The sequence below is a fragment of the Raphanus sativus genome, chromosome 4, assembly GCF_000801105.2.
Source record: "Raphanus sativus cultivar WK10039 chromosome 4, ASM80110v3, whole genome shotgun sequence".
Taxonomy (NCBI): domain Eukaryota; kingdom Viridiplantae; phylum Streptophyta; class Magnoliopsida; order Brassicales; family Brassicaceae; genus Raphanus; species Raphanus sativus.
Genome location: NC_079514.1, coordinates 31,280,773 through 31,298,690, shown reverse-complemented (window position 1 = coordinate 31,298,690; position 17,918 = coordinate 31,280,773). Strand labels below are relative to the sequence as shown.

Here is a 17,918-nt window from a genome sequence, read left to right as displayed (position 1 = left end):
GGCAAAAACCCTAAATTTTACCAAAATTTAGGTAGGATATATTAGAAAACTTTTTGGAAAGTCTTTTGTGAATCTTTCAGACCTTCTAATCAAATAACTTAGCAACAAAAACACTTCCTTAAACTTGAAAGATACTTAAAAAATGTTTAAATCAAGTTATCAGATACTTAAACTTAAAAGATACTTAAAAGTTGTTGGGAGACAATGATGGCTAAGATTACTTCTGAGAAGCCTCTGTTTCTTGAAACAGCTCATCTTTGTATTAGTGGACGTGGATAACGAGGATTATGGAAGCCAGTTGCTGACTACTTTGGTGTGTCTGGCGATGGTCTTTAAGTAAGTCCGTCTTTTCGTATAAGAACACCACTAGTTCCATCACCACCATTGGCTTCTGTGATGTATTCTTCTCTCTTTCCCAGACGTCCTAACTCTTTTTCCTTTTTTTTTTTTTTGATTAACTCTTTTTCCTAGACGTCCTAACGAGTTGCTTATCTTTTGCCTCTGATGCAGAGTTGATTCTAAGATAAGAACTCCTGAGCTTGATAGCAAACACATCATGCTACAGATTTCGGTCACGCCTGGTCACAAATGTTTTGGAACTATCACCACTGGTGAGTGCGACCCTTTCATATGAGATGCTTGATCTAACAGTGTCCTTTACATACTACTAGAGAGGTTGAGAATCCAAGGATATCTTTTTTAAGTTTGTGCAGTCTATTTGACGTTATGGCTGATGTTGTTTTTGATACGTACATGTACACGGGAAAGCCTATGTTGATCCCTTGAGCATGGCAATACAATAGTTCTCTTTAGTTGCTAAAGAAGTCGCAGATGAAGCTAAGGTTAATTTCTACGAAAATGAGTGGAAGTTATAGCATGTTTAAAAATTTCTGCTAGTGTGTGTATAACTATAACATGTGCTTTTAATCTGTCTTGTAGTACATGGTTATGGAATATTGCAAGAGAGATCAGTGGGGAAGAAGTGCAAGGCAGTGGAGATGCGAGCATGGTCGTGGTGGGGTTCTAGGAGATATAGGTTTAGTTTGGTTTATATTTGGTTTAATTGATCAGTAGGTTTAACTTTTTTTTCTAAAAAAAATTGGCTTAGTTTGGTTTATATTTGGTTTAATTTTTGTTTAAATTTTGGTTATTTTGTAAACAATTTTGATATATATTTTTATCAAAAAAAATTTTGATATATATAATTTTATTTTAAAATATATTTATTTGTGTTTTAAAAAAAAAAAATTTGAATACACTATGATGGAAATTATTATATGTCATCCTAAGTTATACAATTGCATAACTAATAAACTCTATTAAACTAATACTTTAACATAACACACGAAACGCTATATAAAATGTCACAGAAAAGATTGCGGAAGCAGACACAGCTTTCACCATAACGCTATACTATCTTGTAATAACATTTTATGAACGCTATATATGTAACATTTTCTTATAGTGTCAGAGATATTATCGGGTTCTTGTTAAGAAGTTTTAGAAAGCAGTGAATTTTCTGAGGATGACCAAACACTAAGGAGCATCGGCGTCTCCCGGCAAAACATGGTTTGCATAATTGCATGACCTAAAGTAGCGTGTCATGTTTGATATCAAGGTGGAGTTGGTTGGTTTAGTCGTCAAGGACTTTATATTCTATGCTTTTTCTTGAATAATTAAATTAACTGCACATGTAGTTTTACTATCATTTCTGTTCAAATTAATAGACAGTTTGTAAAAGTCAAAGCAATATTGTGAAAATTCAAAGCATATTTGGTCGACTGAACTTAGTGTAGAACAAAAATATATATACAGTCAATGTCTAAACAAAACAAAAACATAAAAAACAAAAAGTTAAGAAACAGAGAGATGAAGCTACGTATTTTCTTCATATTAGTTCTCCATCTTTTCTCAAAATATGATTCGAAAATTGTATCGACAGAGCCGTTTAAGATATCTACTCGAAGAAGCATCTTGTCCCCGGAAAAAGTCTTTGTGTTTGGTTTTTTTAAACCGTCAACAACTTCCGGAGTAGCTGACCGCTGGTATCTGGGAATATGGCACCACAGGTTTCCTCAGGAAGTCGTATGGGTCGCCAATAGAGACAACCCAATCTCGAAGCCCGTCAGAACCCTCAAAATCTTGGATGCCAACCTGGTACTCCTTGATCGACACGGTACCCGCGTCTGGTGGACCAATAGGACTAGCACAAATCTCACGAAATCACTAGTGATTGGAGAGCTTCTTGATAGCGGAAACCTCGTGTTAAGATACTTCGACGACAATTCATCAACTGGGTGTTTGTGGCAAAGTTTCGATTTCCCAACAGATGCTTTAGTCTCCAATATGAAACTAGGGTTTGATGCCAAATCGAACATAAATAGGGTCTTGAAATCTTGGAGAAGCTCTGATGATCCGTCATCAGGAGAATTCACCTATGGAGTGGAACGTCATGAGCTCGTGCAGAGTATCATTAGGAAGAAGGGTATGCCAACATTTCGGAGTGACCCATGGAAGATTACAAATGAGAGTGGAAATTTCACCTACGTGACGTACACCATTACCGCAACCAAAGAAGAGGCCACATATTTCTTCACTATCACTAATAAAACCTTCTTCTCCATATTGAGATTGTCTGTTGGTGGCCGGTTGAACCGGTCAACGTGGATTCCAAAACCACAACAAGTGTGGAAACGCGTAGAGCGTATTTTACCGCATGATGCATGCGGGTTATACAATAAATGTGGACCTAACGGTATATGTGACACAAGCAGATCACCAAACTGCGATTGCATTCACGGATTTGAGCCGAGAGACCAAGAAGCATGGGGTTTTCAAGACTGGACAGGTGGGTGTATGAGGAGGACTCAGTTGAATTGCTCTGGAGATGGGTTTGAGAAGTTTAGGAAAATGAAGTTGCCGGATACTACAAAGTCTATTGTGGACATGACTAGTGGGTTGAAGGAATGCAAAGAAAAGTGCAATAGGAATTGCAATTGTACTGCATTTGCTAACCCGGATATGCAAAATAGCTGTGTGATTTGGGTGGGAGAAATCCTCGATCTTAGGAAGAACATGATTGCCGGTCAAGATCTATTTGTTAGATTGGCAGCCACTGATATCTGTAAGTGAGGCTAAAAAGAAAGATAGAACGTAGATATATTTTCATTTTAGAATCTATCATTGGAGAACTGAATGTCTTTATAACTTGGATTCTATTACTTGTTTTTATAGCGGTAACAAATTCAAAAAAAAAACACAAGAAGAATGAGTGCAAAAAGCATAATGTTGATTATTGGAATCTGCATTGTGTTGCTTCTGGGTGTCATTGTCATATTGTTCTGTTTCCGGAAAAGAAAGAAGAGGATTCCAACAAGAACAGTTGCACCACCACTTATTGGTATTCGTGAGATAACCTTTCTTTATTTATTTATTATATTTTTTTTTATCTTCTGTCTGAATAGATAAAATGTTTTAATTGATCATAATACATATATAGGGAATTTGCAATGTGTACCGATGGCGCTAGTAAATGTTGTCAAGGCCACAGAAAACTTTTCTGATTGCAACAAGATAGGAAAAGGTGGTTACGGTATCGTTTACAAGGTATATAGAAAATATATCCCTGGGCTAAACTCCCTGAAACGAATATAAAACACGTATGTGGTAACTGGTAACAGGGGATTTTACCAGACGGGCAAGCAATCGCAGCTAAAAGGCTGTTGGTGAGATCAGCTCATGGGATCGAAGGTTTCACCAACGAGGTGAATTTGATCGCAAGCGTTCAACATGTCAACCTTGTCCAGTTACTTGGATACTGCTTCGAGGGAGAGGAGATGGTTCTACTCTTTGAACTAATGGAGAATTCCAGTCTCGATACGTATATTTTCGGTAAGTGCCCTACTTTCTTTTTTTCATTTTTTTTTTCTTCTACAAGCTAAATGTATACTAAAGTTGAATGCTTATTATTTGGAAATAAAATTAAAATTAATTTGGATTGGTTTTGTTTGTAGACAAAGCCAAAAGCTATAAGATTGATTGGGAGAAGCGATGGGATATAATTAATGGTATTGCTCGGGGACTTTTATATCTTCATCAAGATTCTCGGTATCGGATCCTCCACAGGGACCTGAAACCGAGCAACATCTTGCTTGACAAAGATATGGTACCGAAAATCTCCGACTTCGGGATGGCCAAGCTATTTGCAAGGGATGAGACAGAAGCTAGTACAAACATGGTGGGAACTTAGTAAGCACCACCGCCAACATTTTTGGAAATATAAAATAATTCTGATTTTTAAGTCTCACAAGTGTGTTTACTCTTTGGTTAATCAGCGGCTATATGCCTCCTGAATACGCGATAGATAGGATATGCTCTGTAAAATCAGACGTTTTCAGTTTTGGAGTCTTGCTTCTGGAGATAATAGCTGGAAAGCGAAACAACGAGTTCTTATACTACAACGAAGAAAGCCTTATTTTCTATGTGAGTCTGTCAAATCAAGTTCTATTGTTTTCCTCTTTTGATTTGTTTTCTTTTTTTTGATTGATCAAAATGCTTTGTTTTTTTTAATGAACAGATATGGAAGCTCTGGTTGGAAGGAAAAGGGCTCGATATTGTAGATCCTGTTATCGTTGATTCATCATCAACATTTCGACCAAGTGAGGTTCTAAGATGCATCCATATTGGTCTCCTGTGTGTTCAAGAAACCAAAGATAATAGACCGCCTATGTCGTCTGTTATTTTGATGCTCACAAGCGATAAAACAGATATGAAGCAGCCTGAACGTCCTGGTTCTTTCGTCACTAGAAATCGTTTTGTGATTGGTTCCTCATCATCAAACCAGCCAAATTGCTCGCAGTTCCGTATAACCGACTGGACGCCCATTAGTGCTCGGTAAGCAGCTCTTCACCTCAGGCCAAGACAAGTCTTTTCTCGTCTAAATTTTATTACATAGTAAAACAAATGTATTATCTTAGTAAATACATGCACTGTCAAATAGTAAGCATTAATAATGGGTTATTTATAAAATGCTGTAATTAAATATGTTGACTTTGTATTTTGTTATTCCCTCCCAAATTATGCAACACACTTTATTTCCCCTTAAAATTATTTGACTTCTTTAGAAAACTCCTCAAACATCACATGACTAAAATCGAAGAAAATCAAACTTGTAAACCTATCATTAACTTGTACCCACACTTTTTGAACTAAACACATAACCAAATCCAACAGACCTAGTGATATACACCAATTATTTCTGTGTGAATTCATATGCAGTGGTTGTCATGTATATATCTTTCATACACATATAGAATAAGACCACACCGTAAGGTTAACTGATTAATACAACAGAGAATGGTACGGTTTAATTGTAGTAATGGTCACCTCACATGCATTATGACCTTATAAATTAAACATGTTTTATTCACTCACTTTGTTTCTTTCCGTGTGTCCAAGATCATCGCATTTAATCAAACTTGAACACTGAGAAATTACAGTCAAATGATTTAAGTGTTTTTTTTGTCTAACAAATCATAAACGACTCTCGTATTATCATGCAGTTCCTGGGTAATCAAAACAAAAAAAAGTCATACAAATATCTCGTTTAAAAAATGATTATATAGAAAAACTGTTTTATACGAAGCAGACATGAAATCTTTGGAATCGCTACAAAAGTTGGATAAAGGTTGTTGAAATTTTAATACATACTAGATTTTGATTCGCCCTTAAAAGGGCGGGTATATTTTTTGTTTTAAATTTATTTTTTGATATTTGTTTTTCTTTTTCTGATTATATTTGTTTATTTTAATCATATTTGTATATAAATTTTAATAAAATATATTTTATTAAGTAATAGCAATTTAAAATTGATATGGTATACTCACGGTTAAGGCTGGATTGCGAGTCAAATTCACCCCGCTGACCCGCCAATCCGCTGACCCGCCAACCCGCGGATTTTCAATTTTGTTTTGGTTAGAAAATATGACCCGCCTTGGTATATTTTTAAATGCTATTTAAATTTGACCATCCCTCAATACTTTTTGTTTTACATATTTTTTAAGATATTTAATTTTCATATTTGTGTCTTTCTTTGTAATTATATTTGTATTTTTTTATAAACATATTGTGTTTTTCTTTGTAACTATATATGTCTAAAATATTTTTTAATCATTACTAAGAATTTCGATAATTATATTAAATTAGTGATGTTACATAACTATATACATGTGCATAGCCATTTCATATTTTAATATTTCATCTAAAAATCAATATCTGAATAATCAGAATCGAATCCGAATTTTTATATCTATAATTTGAATAGAATAATATATGCTATATCTTCTGTTTTAAACATACTTATCTGAGTCTGTTTTGTTGATGACAAAAAAAAATATTCATAGCATGATTAATTGAACAGTGTTAATTCTTTTAAACCTATACTATTTAATTAAGCATGCACTTAACATCAAACAGTCATATAACACATAATAATCACTGAAATACAGGAACAATAAAAAAGTTGGGGGGTCTAGAGGAACACCACACGTTAATACGTTATAATAGGAAATTATTAGCTATCCCTTTCTATTCGCATATTAAATTAACTTCCGTTCAATGTTTGATTAAATTAGATTTTTTTGATGCAGTTACAGAAAGTGGCCGACAATTATGCATCAGTTTAATTGGTGGTTACATTAAGAAAATATATTCCGTTGCTTTTATATTAAAAAGTGTGTATTATTAAAATTTTAAATTGGACATAACCTTTATCAACTGGTTATACAGGAGAATTAATAGAATATATGTTAAAATTGAAATTTGTTTGATTGAGAAATGTCCGTTTTAAGATTGTTGTTTTAATAGCACAAACTGAACAGTGTGGAAAAGTCTAACAATTATAGAGAAATGTGAATTTATATAAACTCGGACCTGAGTTCAATTTAGATAATGGTTTGGGTACATGGATCATGATCCAACAACCAATATTTCTATAATCAAGTTTTATTTTATGTAAATATCACTACTTAAACAAAAGTTTGATTATGAGAATAAATAAAGGGAAATTGCACTCAGTATACATCAAACAAATTATAACTAACTATCTAGCTAAAAAAAATTTGACCTCAATATTCAACATATTTTCAATCATATATTCCCAAAAAACCCTTGCAATCAACTGGTAAGATTTTTTTCTATTTTGTTCATTTTTTTTGTTTTTTTTTTCTTTCTCTTCTTCCTCTTCTTCCTCTTCCTATGGATCTCTGTTTCTCATGGTATCTATGAAAACACAAATCATAGGTTATTCCATTTTAATTAACTCTACATATACAATCAATCATCTTCACAGTTAATTAACATGTTATCATAGGTGTTTTTCCGTTTCCTAACTTCCATTGAAATAGAGGAACAATCACGCAGGCCTAGAACTGATACTACAAGAAAACAGTGTGATTCTGACGGAAATTCTCGTCGGTATCTCCTCGGAAAACGGTATTCCAAAGACATGCCGACGAAAAACGTCGTCGGAAAGTCAAGTTTCCTTGGAATTTCCTCGGAGATTTCCGAGGAAATTCTGAGGAAACTAGTTTCCGACGAAATTCCGAAGAACTGTTTCCTAGGACCATTTCGTCGGTATTTTCTCGGAGATTTCCGATGGAATATTCCTCGGAAACAGCCTCGGTAATATTCCGAGGACACTGGCCCTCGGAAATTTCCGAGGAAAACTGGCCCTCGGAACTTTCCTCGGAAATTTCCGAGGGCCAGTGTCCTCGAAATGTCCTCGGAATATTACTGAGGCTTTTCCGAGAACTTGATCCCTCGGAATATTCCGAGGCTTTTACTGAGGAAAATTCCATCGGAAAACTCCGAGGATATTTTCCGAGGAAGTTGTCGTTGGAATATTCCGAGGGATACACTTTCTCGGAATATTCCCAATTTTTTTTTTATAAAATTATAAATTAATTTGTTTTTAATTGAAATTAGAAAATATAAAATTCAAATTGAAATTTAAAACATATTAGATAATATTCAAAGTTGTATAAATCAAAATAAAACATTCAGAGTTTTTGAAAAAAAAAAGAAACTACGGGAACTGCTCGTCCGGATACATCCTCTTCATCATCTCCATCATTTTCTCGTTCTGCTTCATCATTTCCTCCCATCCCGCATGTTGATCCGCCATCCTGGCCTCCAACGCAGCAATGCGGTCATCCCTGTCCTTCAACTGATCCATAAGTACTAGATCAACTGAGGGCGATGGTGCATAAGGAGGAACCGAATGGGATCGACGACCCAAACCGACCAAACGTCCCTTCTTCTTTGGTACCGACTGAAATAGAAAATAAATAAATTTAAATAATAGAAAAGATGATAAAATGAAAATAAAGAAATAAATGAATTGAACTTTTAAACAAGAACATACCGATGCAACGATTTCGTTGATTCGAATCCAGGACAAGTTGGTCGAAGCCGTTCGAAGTGGCATCCAGGTCGGTTTGAAGCTGAGATAAACGGGTCTCTTCGTCTTCCTTCTGAGTTTGGATCAGGTCGACCACATCCCTCACAACACCATCATCAATCAGCCCGGTATGCTTGTTGGTATGCGCCCCCTCTTCATTAGGACGAAATCATCAACCGGTTCGCCATCATTTTCTTCCGCCTTGAAAAAAAACATAAGTTAAAACAAACATTAGAAATTAGAAGAAATGCATAAAAATAAAATAAACATACTTAAACAAATTGGAAAAGAAAAGAGATTTAACTTACCATGCGATCTCCCAGAGTGGCAATAGTCTGGGCACCCAAGTTGTACTTGTACATGCCCTTCCCGCCACGATCGCTCTTGCGGTTGTTGGAGTTGGTCAAGGAGATTTCTTTCGTCTCCTCCTTGTCCCAATGCACACACAACTCCTGCCACGCGTGCCATTGATCGACTGCGGGACCTTTTAATAAATAAAAAATATTAAATAGTTAAATAAATTCAAAAATAGTTTAAAAGAACTTTTAAAAAATAGTTTAATAAATAAAAAAAACCTGGTTGGCGAGCCACTTCTGCTTCCACTCGTAGATCTGCTTCCCATTGTTGTCCATAAGTTTATGGACGAAGGCGTTACGGATATAGGGCGTATGATCGGAATTCCAGGTGAACTCTTGCTGAAAAATAACACAATTAGTTTAAATTTTATATTAAAGATTAAAAATATAAGTAAAAAAAATTAGAATACTTACCGCAAACTGACGAAACCACATCTCCCGGTCCTCGGGAGGGAAGTGAGTGAAAGTCGGATGTCCCTTATCGAGGGTCGATTTCATCATACGATTGATCCATGCGCTGATCCCGTTCTTGGATCGGTCGAACCTAATACAAGGAACATATTATTAATAATGAATGAACTTTTAATGAAAGAAAAAAGAAGACGTTTAATTACCATGTTTGACCGAGTTCCCATGGATCCGGAGTGAGATAGGGAAGATGCTCACGACCGGGCTGTTGAACCAACTGTTCAACAGTCATCACTCCCGGAACGACTGGAGGAGCAGGAGGGGTGCAGTAGCGGGAGCAGGAACCGGAGAGGGAGATGTATGGTAAGAGCTCTGGAGCGATGAAGAATCCCGAGAGCGGCTGGACGAACCCCGAGAGTGGCTCCCCGTACCACCACGACCTCGTGGTGAGGAATGACGAGGTCGAGGCCGGGTCTGATCACCAGAAGACCTGTAAATTAAAAAAATAGTTTTAGTCAATATAAATTGAAAAAATATTTAAAAATAGATTTTAATCACAAAAATATAAATATAATTACAAAAAATAGTTTTTAATAAAAAAAGGTTTCATAAATATTAAAAATGTTTAATAAATATATAAATGATTTTATAATTCAAAAAAGATTTTATATGCAAAAAACGTTTTCATAATTATTATTTCAACTTTTAAAAATCCAAAAATAGATTTTAATCAAAAAAATACAAATATAAAAAAACCTTTTAATAAACAGAAAAAGTTAAATAATTACAAAAATAGTTTTTAATCATAAAAAAGGTTTCATAAATATTAAAAATGTTTAATAAATATAGAAATGATTTTATAGTTCAAAAAATAGATTTTATATACAAAAAACGTTTTATATAAACTTGGAAAATTACTGAAATAAATACACAATAAACTAACAATCAAACACAAACATAATAATTGCAGCTTTACATAAAATGTTTGTTTAGGATGCGGCTTACCTGTTGAAACCAACAAAAATAGCATCACAACGACGGCAAACATAATACCATTTGAACTGATGGTCATTTGTTTCTTTTTATTTTCTTGTTATTTTTCGTGTTTTAAATTAGCATGGAATGATTATTGAATTTGGTTAAGCATCTGATTATTTTATACAAATATTTTTTTCCTTTTTTAGAAATAAAATACAAAGTCTTCCCTAAAATTTCAATAAAACACTAAAAACTAGGAGAAGTAATATACATACATTGACTTAGTATCTTTCAAAATTTTTGACTTTTTGTTTTAAATTAAATTCATAAAGCCTTTTATTTAATCTCTTGTTGTGATAATCTCAACTCTTACAGTTGAACCGCATAAATCTATTAAGACAATCGATTTTAGTCATCCATACAATTATTTTGTCCCATTACTGTTCATATCAAGACTTACCTTACAGCCGTCACTTGCATTAATGGTTACGGTGGGAAATGTTGTTTTACGGTTTTGGCGGAAAAATTTGTTTTTTGCGTTTTTGTCATAAAATGTGTTTTTGTTGGAAAAACATTTTTTGTGGTTTTGGCGCAAAAACGGGTTTTGCGGCTTAGGCGGAAAACGCGTTTCTGCCAGAAAACGCTATTTTTCGGTTTTGGCGAAAATGTGTTTTTATGGGAAAACGTGTTTTTGCGGGTTTGGCGGAAAAACCTGTTTTTGTGGGAAATTCGTTTCTGCGATTTTGGTGGGAATAGACATTTTCAGTTTTGGTGGGAAAATGAGATTTTTTTGGGTTTTGGCACAAAAATGCGATTATCGGTTTTGGTGGGAAAACAATACTTTTTTGCTTTTGGTGGGAAAAATATTTTTCAGTTTTGGCAGGAAAACACTTTTTCGGTTTTGCCCAAAAAACGAGATATTTCGGGTTTGGAAGGAAAACCAAGATATTTTGGTTTTGGCGGAAAACAAGATTTTACAGTTTTGGTGGAAAAACGTGTTTTCCGGTTTTGGCGAAAAATGTCTTTTTGCGGTTTTGGCGGAAAATGTTTCTTTTTTTGCAAGAAAATACATTTTTGTGATTTTGTTATTATTTTTTGAGTGACGAAATGATATTAGATTTATGTTTGTAATTTGTTAATTATATCAGAGGTATAATAGACATTTTACCATTTTGACAAAACCATCTCCATCGAGATGGTTCAATTTGGATCAGCCAATTGATATTCAAAATTTAGCCAAAATTTCAAAAACTTATCCAGATGAATCCTCTAAATGATTACCTCTTTTATGTCTAAATAAACAAAACTCTCATCTCCATCTTAATGAATCATCTGGATGGTGAAACAAACTGCCCCTTATATGATTTTTTAAATAAGTTAGTGTATGGAAGAAGAGGAAAGTCGGAGGCTGGGAGCTGACCATGTATCACATCACCACCGTCACCGTTCTTCACTAACGGAGAGCCAGACTATCACACCGGAGTCGTCACACATCACCGTAATAGGAATCATGCTATCGGAAGCCATATGTGATACTCTCGTTGGTGATATACAATGAATTCGAGAAGTTTTGACGTGGAGAGAAGACGTATACGAACCAGCTGAGCCGTCGCCTTTGTCACTGCCACCAGCATGCACCACCAGCTGAGTTTCTACAAACTCTTCTTTTCAACTCGTTGCGTCTTGTCGGTGGATCCATGTTCAACATGTCTCTGTCTTCACCGAAAGTAACATTGTTATCTCTCTATTTACTCACCGAAGGTGATCTCACTCAAATTACCCTAAGGAGTGAATTACTCTCTAAAATAAGTGGATCAGTTGATGAGATAATCTTTCCTTTTCTGAAAGAGATCAGATAATCCTTCTATGCTTAACACAAACAGAAAAGGAGAAAGTGGGTGTAAGTTAGAAAATACATTGGAGTTGATCTTAAACCACATTCTGATACAAACATACAATGGACTTGATCACTTATTAAAACATAATAACTTAAAAAATATACTTCATCACCCATTTGATCCATTTGAGGTTGTAGGCTAAGGCTAACAATAAACACATACCAAAATTTCATTCAACTCTTCCATAAGCCTTCGGCATGTTCCTACATATGTCTTTGAATTTTTTTAGAACAACAATAGTTAAGCATCTTTTCTTTCTTTTCCATATTTCTTTCGTTTAATTTATTTTATCATTATAATTTTGAAAGACTTTTTCTCATATCTTTAATGTTGATATTCTTATTTATACATGTTTCTTGATTACTTAATTGATTATAAGATGAATTTATTACACACATCAACATAATAACTATTGATATCAAGTAGTAGTTGTACTGACGAAGAATTTCCATACACTTTCATGGCCTGTGGATTTAGACACCTGAGCATTTGGATCCATCATCGAAATGGTAGCAATAGCAATCTTTTTTTGTCGTCTTTGGAAGTATTAGACAACTTCCATTGGTTATATATTCATGTTTGCAAGACGTTTTGCACAACGCATCACCATTTTTCTTTGTACAAGTGTCATGTGAGGCCAATTTGCTTCGTGTTTTCTTACAATAATGATTCGATGTTTGAGCATGTCCATTTTCTATTCCTGATGAAATAAAATTAAAAGTAGTTAAAGCATAATTAAGTAGTAAAATTTAGGTTTACTGATAGTGATTAGGTCTCAATAAAAAAAAGATTATACAAATATTTTCGTATAATTAGGTTTGATTAAATAAATAAAAAATTTGGACGTGCAAGTAACATTTGAGTGGTTTACAAAGTTGTCTTGTTTTTTTTTTACATATCTGAAAAAAAAATTAATTTTCTTATGGAATATGTTAAGAAATTATTGAAATTTTTTCATACGAAGTCTAACCTAAACTCAAAAAACAACGTAATGTTTTCACTTTTATGTGTTTGTACTTTAAAATTAACTATAATTTGATCTGCGTCTCCACGTGGAATTTTTTTTTATTTAACTTTTGTTTAACGTAAAATCATAACCATTGATTTTATAAAATACCCATGTATATTTTTATGTTTTTTAAATTACATTTAGAGTAGAATGTATTATTTTATAATATAGATGTTTTATAATACTCTTTTTATATGTACATAATTATATCTAAAATGTTATCAATTGATGCAATTTGATGTAGTTGTACTATTTATATATATTAACTTTTTTTTTTGTTTTTTAGTTAAAATGACACAACATACTAAAATTTAAATTTGTTGGATTAGTTTTCGATGAATTATTATTAATTTTATGATATTTTATTCTTGAAAATTGTACTTTCAAAATATTTAAATTTGACTAAACTAAATAAGGAAATACTATATATAATATTGTTTTATATAATATATATACTATATATTTCAGTTTGTGTTTTTATTTTGACCACACAAAAAACAACCATAATTTTGTTATAGCCTCTAATAACATAATAACAATTTAACTAAAACTAGATTCTGACCCGCCCTTAAAAGGACGGGTATATTTTTGTTTTAAAATTAATTTTTATATTTATGTTTTTTTATTATATTCGTATGTTTTTTTGAAGTCATATTTGTGTGTAAATATTAATCAAAATATATTTTATTAAATAATGGCAGTTTAAAAATTGATCTGGTATATATTCGGTTAGGGATGGGTTGCGGGTCGAACCCGGCCGCTGACCCACCAACCCGCGGATTTAAATTTTGTTTTGGTCAAAAAATCTGACCCATACAACCCGTAAGCAAATAATTTTGTACCCGTTCTGCTTAATTTTGCGGTTATCCGCAGGTTATATTTTTTTAAACCATAATTCTTTAATTTAATTATTATAAAATATATAAAATATATTTATAATAAACCTTTTATATATTATCAAAATTCATATACAGTTATATATTTTGATTTGAATAAAACAATATTTAAAACTTAAATAAGATATATGGTTTGAAAGTTGAGGTCAGATCATAATTTTAAATATGATATATGATTAATTAGCGTTTGTTATGTAAATATGGTCGCTTTTCCAATTTCTTAAAAAGGACAACTCTTTTTATTCAAAGGTTGCAGTTAATTCAAATTCAATATATTGATATATTGAAAAAATCTAATTGGAAAATCATGTCTGACCTGGATCTGGTTCAATTCGAGTAACCGGTTTGGATAGATTGGTTCATTAATAACAGAACCGACTGCTTTATTGGTTTGGAATAAAAAAAAAGCGCGTGTGTGGTGGAGTGTGTTTAATTGTCTTTAAGTGATTTGGCAGTTATATTAATACAAAAGGTATATTAAAGATGTATTTAGTGGCAGTTATAAAAATTAAAAGGTGGACATAACTTACTATCAATTGGACATGTTGAAGAATTAATAGAATAGATGATTAAGGGTCAAGATATGAATATCTATCTGGTTAGATAAGATTTGAAATTTTAATTAATTATTTTAAATGCTGCGGTAGAATCTGTAAAACAAAGTTATAAAAAATAAGTACTTAATTTATTCTAAATGCAGTGGCTACATATGTAAATAAAATGAAGTATAAAATATATATAAATAAATGGAAGTACCAGAAGTTACTTCAATTTTAATAGTATAGATTAATCTTAAATGCTGTGACATGATCTGTTAAAAATAAAGTATTAAAATATTTATTTAGTTTATTCTAAATAAAGTATAAATATGTAAATAAAAATAAGTATCAAAAGGTACTTTAGTTTTAATATGGTAGATAATATAATGGACTTCTAATTTTATTAATAACATAAGTCCGTAACTTATTTTTTAATTACTGATATCTATGTTAACAATATTATATTCCTTTTTATACTACTATTCATATTTTCAAACAATTTCTAAATGTACTTCAATTTTCATAATATAGAAATAAATTTTGATTTGAGATGGATAAACTTGGAAAATTACTGAAATAAATACAAAATAAACTAACAATCAAACACAAACATAATAATTGCAGCTTTACATAAAATGTTTGTTTAGGATGCGGCTTACCTGTTGAAACCAACAAAAATAGCATCACAATAACGGCAAACATAATAACATTTGAACTGATGGCCATTTGTTTCTTTTTATTTTCTTGTTATTTTCGTGTTTTAAATTAGCATGGAATGATTATTGAATTTGGTTAAGCATCTGATTCTTTTATACAAATATTTTTTTCTTTTTTTAGAAATAAAATACAAGGTCTTCCCTAAAATATCAATAAAACACTAAAAACTAGGAGAAGTAATATACATACATTGACTTAGTATCTTTCAAAATTTTTGACTTTTTGTTTTGAATTAAATTCATAAAGCCTTTTATTTAATCTCTTGTTGTGATAATCTCAACTCTTACAGTTGAACCGCATAAATCTATTAAGACAATCGATTTTAGTCATCCATACAATTATTTTGTCCCATTACTGTTCATATCAAGACTTACCTTACAGCCGTCACTTGCTTTAATGGTTTCGGTGGGAAATGTTGTTTTACGGTTTTTGCGGGAAATTTGTTTTCGCGTTTTTGGCATAAAATGTATTTTTGTTGGGAAAACATGTTTTTTGTGGTTTTAGCCAAAAAAACGGGTTTTGCGGTTTTGGCAGAAAACGCGTTTTTGCCAGAAAACGCTATTTTTCGGTTTTGGCGAAAATGTGTTTTTATGGGAAAACGTGTTTTTGTGGTTTTGGAGGGAAAACCTGTTTTTGTGGGAAATTCGTTTCTGCGATTTTGGTGGGAATAGACATTTTCAGTTCTGGTGGGAAAACGAGATTTTTTGGGTTTTGGCGCAAAAATGTGATTATCGGTTTTGGTAGGAAAACAATACTTTTTTGCTTTTGGTGGGAAAAATATTTTCAGTTTTGGCAGGAAAAAACTTTTTCGGTTTTGGCCAAAAACGATATATTTCGGGTTTGGCAGGAAAACCGAGATATTTTTGTTTTGGCGGAAAACAAGATTTTACAGTTTTGGTGGAAAAACGTGTTTTCCGGTTTTGGCGAAAAATGCCTTTTTGCGGTTTTGGCGGAAAATGTTTCTTTTTTTGCAAGAAAATGCATTTTTGTGGTTATTTTTTGAGTGACAAAATGATATTAGATTTAAGTTTGTAATTTGTTAATTATATCAGAGGTATAATAGACATTTTACCGTTTTGACAAAACCATCTCCATCGAGATGGTTCAATTTGGATCAGCCAGTTGATATTCAAAATTTAGCCAAAATTTCAAAAACTTATCAAGATGAATCCTCTAAATGATTACCTCTTTTATGTCTAAACAAACAAAACTCTCATCTCCATCTTAATGAATCATCTGGATGGTGAAACAAACTGCCCCTTATGATTTTTTAAATAAGTTAGTGTATGGAAGAAGAGGAAAGTCGGAGGCTGGGAGCTGACCATGTATCACATCACCACCGTCACTGTTCTTCACTAACGGAGAGCCAGACTATCACACCGGAGTCGTCACACATCACCGTAATAGGAATCATGCTATCGGAAGCCATCTGTGATACTCTCGTTGGTGATATACAATGAATTCGAGAAGTTTTGACGTGGAGAGAAGACGTATACGAACCAGCTGAGCCGTCGCCTTTGTCACTGCCACCAGCATGCACCACCAGCTGAGTTTCTACAAACTCTTCTTTTCAACTCGTTGCGTCTTGTCGGTGGATCCATGTTCAACATGTATCTGTCTTCACCGAAAGTAACATTGTTATCTCTCTATTTACTCACCGAAGGTGATCTCACTCAAATTACCCTAAGGAGTGAATTACTCTCTCAAATAAGTGGATCAGTTGATGAGATAATCTTTTCTTTTCTGAAGGAGATCAGATAATCCTTCTGTGCTTAACACAAACAGAAAAAAAGAAAGTGGGTGTAAGTTAGAAAATACATTGGAGTTGATCTTAAACCACATTCTGATACAAACAACAATGGACTTGATCACTTATTAAAACATAATAACTTAGAAAATATACTTCATCACCCATTTGATCCATTTGAGGTTGTAGGCTAAGGCTAACAATAAACACATACCAAAATTTCATTCAACTCTTCCATAAGCCTTCGGCATGTTCCTACATATGTCTTTGAATTTTTTAGAACAACAATAGTTAAGCATCTTTTCTTTCTTTTCCATATTTCTTTCGTTTAATTTATTTTATCATTATAATTTTGAAAGACTTTTTCTCATATCTTTAATGTTGATATTCTTATTTATACATGTTTCTTGATTACTTAATTGATTATAAGATGAATTTATTACACACATCAACATAATAACTATTGATATCAAGTAGTAGTTGTACTGACGAAGAATTTCCATACACTTTCATGGCCTGTGGATTTAGACACCTGAGCATTTGGATCCATCATCGAAATGGTAGCAATAGCAATCTTTTTTTGTCGTCTTTGGAAGTATTAGACAACTTCCATTGGTTATATATTCATGTTTGCAAGACGTTTTGCACAACGCATCACCATTTTTCTTTGTACAAGTGTCATGTGAGGCCAATTTGCTTCGTGTTTTCTTACAATAATGATTCGATGTTGAGCATGTCCATTTTCTATTCCTGATGAAATAAAATTAAAAGTAGTTAAAGCATAATTAAGTAGTAAAATTTAGGTTTACTGATAGTGATTAGGTCTCAATAAAAAAAAGATTATACAATATTTCGTATAATTAGGTTTGATTAAATAAATAAAAAATTTGGACGTGCAAGTAACATTTGAGT

General features: G+C 32.8%; 1 protein-coding gene and 1 pseudogene across 1 annotated transcript; both read left to right on the top strand.

The window, feature by feature from the left end:
- Positions 1-1,868: 1,868 nt before the first annotated feature.
- Positions 1,869-3,132, top strand: LOC130511287 (S-locus-specific glycoprotein S13-like). Its single transcript, XM_057008201.1, has one exon. The coding sequence runs from the start codon at positions 1,870-1,872 to the stop codon at positions 3,130-3,132; it is 1,263 nt and encodes a 420-aa protein (XP_056864181.1). The 5' UTR covers position 1,869.
- Positions 3,133-3,253: 121 nt separating this feature from the next.
- On the top strand, positions 3,254-5,093 carry LOC108824890 (receptor-like serine/threonine-protein kinase SD1-8; annotated as a pseudogene).
- The last annotated feature ends 12,825 nt before the right edge of the window (positions 5,094-17,918 follow it).

Bases quoted from the DNA above. Each gene is read 5' to 3' on its own strand.
- LOC130511287 (XM_057008201.1), top strand. From the start codon at position 1,870: ATGAAGCTACGTATTTTCTTCATATTAGTTCTCCATCTTTTCTCAAAA.